The following is a 6,936-nucleotide window of genomic DNA, read 5'->3' on the forward strand; positions in this document are numbered from 1 at the left end:
CTGTGTAAATTAACCTTATTTCATGTCGGTGCACCAGCCTGTCTAATATGTTTTTGCAACCCCTATAGCGCTTATCAGTCAAGTCACACTTACATCGAAACCACGAGTATCGCTCAGTTTCATGCGTGCGTAAACACTGTGTTGCATTGTGGATATTGTAGGCACTGTCTACCTAAGGCCACTCCTCCTCCGGGATTCCGGTAATAATTTAAACTTCCAGTCCCAAAATGCTTAGTGGCCAAAGGCAAATAGACTAAGAAGAAGCTGTGACGCGAGGAGGTCGGGGTTCTCGTTTTCACGCCCTAAAAAGCAGCGCTGATGATACTGGATTGACCTCTTTTCTAGCCAAAGAGCTGAAGGAAATCTACAAACATCTCGTGCTGACGGTTAGATCAAACTTTGATTTCTTTGTCTCGTATCTAATAGTTTTTCGTCTTGGTGTTAATATTAGGAGCACTCAGACGAACAGCCGAGGCATTAGACTTTATGACTTTGTCGCTACTCAGTGAAGTCTACACCTGTTCAGGTGCGAAAATGGCAGTGACGCGTGTCTTGATGTTGTAGATGTGTTTAGAGAAGCTGGAGCTGAGGGACTTTGTGTTAAAGTGTTTCTGATCGGATTGTGAATGAATCAAAGATTTGCTTTATAGTGTTTTCATCTGATCAGAGGGGAAAAAATAATGTTCGCGTGAATTTAATTGGAGCTGTTTGCTCAGCCTCGAATAATAATGGAAAGGAAATGCAATGCAGATCAAGTAAAGCCACCGTGCAGTGTTTCTTCGGAAAATACACGGTCTGTAGTACAATAGGACTGGACTTTGATCATAGGAAGAAGCTCTTTGTGAAGTGACTAGTGTGTCATAGGCTTGACAAGACCAACCTGTTTTTGTGCACTGGTGTAAGAAACCACATTATTAATGACTGACTCACTGTTTCAACTATTGAATGGGTAGTGTCATTTTACGCAAACAAGTAACAAACTGAAGAGTTCAGACAGTTTGGAGCAGCTTTCTGTAACAGACTGAAGCTCCGCCGAAACCCTGGGGCCCATTCTGCCTGACGAAACACCTGTGAGACAGAACAAAGCTGTAGCTTTACTTTTATTGTGAAGGTTGTTGCCACCTGTCACAACACTTTCAAATTCATCTATATTTATAGATATTTGTAGGGCTGCCACTTGCTTTTATATTAAATCCAAACTGGAAGTAAAATAATGGTATCCCATTAATAAAGTCTTAATAGTGGGGTAATATTGTGGAAATAAAGAGACAGTAGCTACATAATACAATTTAATTAGCGTTTAATTACCAAGTTAGAGTTTGAGATCAAGCATGGTTTTCAGCAGAATTATATTAGACAGAAATGCGTATAATGGGATAATAACTAGATGTAATAATATGGAAACAAGTGCCAAGAACATTTTAATTCCAAATATTTACACAGAAATTATAATTTTCTTGCACAGAGGTTATATTTTTTTAACAGTACCATACTCTTTTTAACTGTCTTTGCCTTACAGCAAACATTTGCTTTTGTTATTAAGCTGTTATTTACATTTCAGTCTAATATCATCCAGCTAAAAGCATCCTTTAATACCAAGGTATTTCTTAGTTATTATCTTCATAATTAAATTGTATTGCTTGATTATTATATCCTTAGTTCCAGATTATTTCTTGTTTTGTTTGGAAAAAAAAAGCAAATATTCAAATGTTTATAAATATTTCGCTTTAATAGTGGCTTAATTGTCATCTGATTGCTGTTCATTTTCTGATGATCAGCTGATTTGCACTGGGATTCCTATTATATTGTTTGAGGAGTAATGTAATTACGCCCCGAAATAATGAATCCATGTTTATGTTTACAGATGAAAATATGGCAGCTGAAAGAACCAGGTCCTTCCGTCGTGTTGGGAGTCTCATGCGGAGTAAATCCGAGGGCACCCTGATTGATCTGACTGACAGCGCCCCACCCAGCAATAACTTGAATGGTAAAAAGCTCAGTTTCAAGCTTAAGTGACCTGTGCTTTGAATTTGAACATGTGGTAATAATGTTAACCCCCATTTCGATTTTCACAGGTGGGCTCGTGTCAGGACAGACACAAAACTCTGACTGGACATTTTTGCAGTCAAACGTTTCACTTTCATCTCCGACTAAAAATCCGTTTTGGAACAAGATATCTGCGTCAAACCCTTTCTTAGAAGATATTGTACACATCGGCACAGACAAGCATAGTTTTGACTCATCAGATTTACAAGAAGACCATAAAGGGCATCAGTACACAAGTAACGACGATGCCATCAGCACTTCTTCCGATGAAGGCAACGTGAGCAACTTTCTGGAGAGCAGACAGAACATCAGCAACAAGTCTGGGAGATGGAGGAGTACTTCACACATCATGGATGATATAGAAAGAAAGGTGCCGAGACAGGAGAACACCTTCGCACCTCCCGTGCCGGTGCTGAGTCCAGATTTTGAGTGGCTAAAGAATGACAGAGAGGCCTATAAAATGGCTTGGCTGAGCCATAGGCAGCTAACACGCTCATGCCTGGACCTGAATGTGATTAGCCAGAGCCCTGGATGGGCTCAGACCCAGGCCACTAACTTTCAAGTTATCTGCAAGATTGGCCACGCTGGTGGCTCAGTACAGTTACCGGAGTCAGGAATTACCATCCATATACCAGAAGGACATGTTCCTCCTGGAGAAGTCCAGGAAGTTACACTCAAAGCAGTGCTAAATCCTCCCCCTGGACTCAACAACAACTACATGACAACCATGAGTCCCCTCGTTGAGGTGGTTCTCAGCAACATTAACACAAAGGAAACTTTGTCCCTGGAGATGAAACTGTCAGGAGAGGTGAAGAGTGATGATTCAAGTCAGGTGATGACCACTTTATACGGGCTGGTGTCCAACAAAAGAACAGGCCCTTACAACAGATTGAATGACTGTTACGTTCACAAGAATATGATGCAATTGAAGCTCCAGGATCTGAAGACACACTTTTTTGTGATTGCAGTTGCAGAGGCCTCTGCACTGCAGTCCCCTGCTACATCAGTTTGGGATTACCTTGACCGCAAAATCACTGTCGCAGTTTATGGTCCCAGATACATCCACCCATCATTTAAGATCGTGATAGTTGTCTGTTGCCATGAGGACGTTCCACCAAAGCTCCCGTTTTCTGATATCTGCAGAGGCAATAAATACCTGCCTCCTGTTGTGCTGCAACTTTGGGGAAAACATTGCTTTAAACCAGACAAGCTCAGCAACCTTCATGTTGAAGTCGGCATTACTGACTCGATGTTTAAAATCAAAGCTGAAGACAAACTGAAAGAAGTGAGAGAAAGTCAGCTGAAAATAGGGACAGTTTTGCATCTGCCCATTGCATTATCTAGTTCTGGTAATGCAGACATGACCCCTTTTAAACTAGATTTACAAGTGAAGGAATCAAACAGTTCAGCTATTGCAGATTTTCAGGTGCCTTCCCCTCCTGCTGCACCCATCAGATCAGAAAAGCGAGCGACCAGACAGATAGAAAGGCCAGTCAAAATGATAAAACCTATTCCCATCACTGAGGAATGTCATTCAAATTTACCAGAATTCACAGACAGGCCCGTGAACTTGCAGTGCTACGGTGTGGCCCTAAAGTCTGTCTTTCGTCAGCCACGTGTAGAATATCTCCTGGAGTACTTCAAGGGTGACACGGTGGCTCTCCTTTCCAGAAATCCAGTTAAGTCTGTGGGAAACTCAAAAGTCAAAGAGTGGTATATCGGATTCCTCCGAGGGAAGACTGGTTTGATTCACTGCAAAAACATCAAACTCATAACTAGGGACCAGGTGATGGACTTCTATGACATTGAAGTGACCACAGAAGTCCTTCTGGAGAACATGACGAAGCCCTTTAAGAAACTTACTTACATGTACTCTGCCATCCAGACACTGGTCACCGAGCACATTACCAGCTGGAGATGTTTTGCAGATGCTTTAGGGTATAGCAAGCTGCCTCAGGACGCACTCATACGGAGGCATGCTGAAACTGAGCCCGATAAAGTGGCGTGCATTCTGGAGAAGCTGAAGGAAGACTGCCACACTGTGAGGGGCAGGAAGTTTCTGCATGAACTCATCGTTGTAAGTACAGGAAGTAAATAGTGGCCTTGTTTTTGGTCCATTTTCATTATGCTTGCAACATGCTAGGTTCATCCCAATGTCACGTTCCCCAGTGTCAGGTTAGCAGCTATAGTGGCTGCCTAATACTCATGCTGCCTTATCTTAGATCAATGCTGAGAGTGTTCGTGTTTTTCCTCTGGTCTATAATACAGTTGATCAATATATGGGTTTTTTTGTCTTTGCATGTTGACTAATCTTTGAGTTACTAGCTATAAAGACTTTTCTTCTCTTTAACGTCATGAACTAGCAGGCAAAAAAATACACCAGAAATTTGCATTTAAGTCCCATTTCCAGAAAAATGTGACCTAATTACAAAAAAAAATCCACAAACCTCATTTGATGTTGGAACTATTTTCTTTCTAAAAACTACAGACTTCACACTGTGAAAAAGTAAGCATGGATCTACCTGACCTGGAACTACATCCCCCTCTGCTCACCTGAGCAACATTAGGTCGCTGCAGGCTTCCTTTACCTGACAGCTTTGGGATGAACTATTCCTTTAAAATCCCCTCTGCTTTGCCTCACACTGTATTCTCTAATTGCTTTCATTATAGCTAATTTTTATTTTTAATATGGTTGTCAAGGGCCTGCTGAGGATGGATTCAGTGAGTCTTGTTGCCCAGGTCATACAGAACACTGTCATTCTGTCCACTGCCGTGGAACTGGGAATTCGATGGCGGGAGCTCGCTGAGAAAATGGGAAAGTTCTCAAGCGCACAAATAGCTAAGCATGAAGCACCACATCGAGGGAAGAACGGTGAAGTCGGTCCCCAGGTCAGTTAAATGTTTTGTTTTAGGAAAGTTATTCAAAGTTTCACATCTGACAATTAAAAAAAGAATAACGATGTGTTCTGTTTCAGTCAATGTGGAAGCCTGCCTATGACTTTCTGTACTCCTGGAGTCTTCGCTATGGAGATAGCTACAAGGACCTAATCCAGGATCTGCACCTGGCCCTGGACAAAATGAAAAACCCTGCCACGAGACATTGGAGGCACCTGACCGGTGTGCTCGTCACAGTGAACTGCCTCGATGTCTTTCGAGCCTCTGCTTACCCAAAAGCCTAAACCTCCTCTTCCAGCAATCAAAACATCTTTTGTTACAAGGTGGTGAGGTTCGAATGATCATGTTACATATCTTTTCTGGTTGTCTTGTGGCTTTGCTTACTTTGTCTCGATGTTCATTTTCTGCACAGAGCATTAGAACCGATGTTATTAAAACTCACACAGCTACATGCATTATATATTAGAACAGCTAGCACACTGTTGAGAAAAATATGAGAAAATTAAAGTGTGATGTCTGTTATAGTGAAATGCCACATGTCGTTAAAGTTAATTTTCCTTCTGTCAAATCTCCATGAGGTTAGCCAACTACCATCAGGTGTCCTGGGTATTAACAATGCTCCTGATGTGTAATTATTTGTCAGATAAAAGATAAAAGCTGCTCATGAGTCAGTTAAAACAACTAAATAAAAGCAGAATGAGTCCAGAGGCACTCTGTTGGTTAAAATTATTTACAAAAAATAATAATACAAGTTACACAAATCCACAAAAGAGTCTTCACTGGAGTCTAAGAGACTCTGATGAAATCTCTATCGTCGATATGCGAAAAGGGTCATCTTTCTATAACTTTTCTATAAATGTTTCCAAAATTCTAACCAACAGAGTGCCTCAGGACTCCTTCTGCTTTATTTGTTTGTCTTTTTATTCCTTTGCCTTTCAGTCGAAAGGTAATTTTACACAAATTTGTATTATTAAAAATACATTCCCAATACATGTGCTGTTTCTACACCTTTCAAGACGCTTCCACCAACAGTTTTTGCATAGTTATTGTAACCAATAATTGGTGAGTTCTCTGAAACAGGATCCACAGCAAGGCTCCTCTAAGTGTTTGTATCAGTGGAGTTTAAAAAAAGTTTAAGGCTTTTCTGTAATATAATGTAAAGTAGCTGCATGAAACCGATAAATGTGAACACTGTTGCAAAAAAAAGAAAAGAAAGAAATCTAGGGTTGCATTTCTGAGTCCGTGAATGAAGTGTTAGGTCAAAGTACCCTGATGGCAGTAAATAAACTGTTAAGGAGCTACTATAATGCTACTATAATGTAACTTAAACTGTTGTTTTCTTAAATATTAGTGCTATTTTTATAATGTAATGTAATATTTTAGACATGCACAAAAACAGTACTTTTATAATGTATACATTGTAATTGCAGTGTGTTCATGATTCATAATGTAATGTTGGGTTTTTTTGTCAAATGGAGAGTGGTGCCATGTACAGTACACACTGCCTTCAGTCTTTGATACCACGTTGTATGTAAAAAAAAAAGAAAAGAAAAGAAAGAAGAATAAGATGTGAATAAATATAAAAGATATAAACCTATTGTGATCATCTTTTGTTTTAATATACAGGTACAGAACTCCGATGATTGCATCATAACAGAAAGGTCTTTGTGCATCCCAGTGATGAAAATAGACAGACAGATAAAGATAGATATTTTAACAATATTTGAATACTTCAAAGCTTATATGTGTCTCCTGTTTTTCCAGTTTTAATGAAGTCAAACGACACATCTTGTGTGTCAGTGTTTTCCATTGATCTTCTCTTGCTGTTTGCTTTTACCTGTTTGTTTAAGCTAGTTTCAGTCGAAAGCATTATGTGCCAGTTCTCAGTTAAACAGAGAGCAGAGAACGCTGAATTGACTTTCCTTTTGCTCACTGATTACAGTGCGGGAAAAGTAAATCAGGAAAGTGGTATCAGGCAGCAGAGTGAAGTGCTGA

At 40.1% G+C, this 6,936-nt stretch overlaps 1 protein-coding gene across 1 annotated transcript; it reads left to right on the forward strand.

Annotated features, from left to right (window-relative positions):
- The first annotated feature begins 262 nt into the window (after positions 1–262).
- On the forward strand, positions 263–6,538 carry macc1 (MET transcriptional regulator MACC1). Its single transcript, XM_084944913.1, has 5 exons — positions 263–386; positions 1,865–1,987; positions 2,076–4,123; positions 4,747–4,935; positions 5,022–6,538. The coding sequence occupies exons 2-5, from the start codon at positions 1,873–1,875 to the stop codon at positions 5,223–5,225; spliced, it is 2,556 nt and encodes an 851-aa protein (XP_084801039.1). The 5' UTR covers positions 263–386; positions 1,865–1,872; the 3' UTR covers positions 5,226–6,538.
- The last annotated feature ends 398 nt before the right edge of the window (positions 6,539–6,936 follow it).

Source organism: Perissodus microlepis, chromosome 11 (genome assembly GCF_051167445.1).
Source record: "Perissodus microlepis isolate ML-2025 ecotype Zambia chromosome 11, ASM5116744v1, whole genome shotgun sequence".
Lineage (NCBI taxonomy): Eukaryota > Metazoa > Chordata > Actinopteri > Cichliformes > Cichlidae > Perissodus > Perissodus microlepis.

Bases quoted from the DNA above. Each gene is read 5' to 3' on its own strand.
- macc1 (XM_084944913.1), top strand. From the start codon at position 1,873: ATGGCAGCTGAAAGAACCAGGTCCTTCCGTCGTGTTGGGAGTCTCATG. The intron at 1,988-2,075 runs GTAAAAAGCTCA...CGATTTTCACAG, and splicing joins ACCCAGCAATAACTTGAATG to GTGGGCTCGTGTCAGGACAG. The intron at 4,124-4,746 runs GTAAGTACAGGA...ATGGTTGTCAAG, and splicing joins TTCTGCATGAACTCATCGTT to GGCCTGCTGAGGATGGATTC.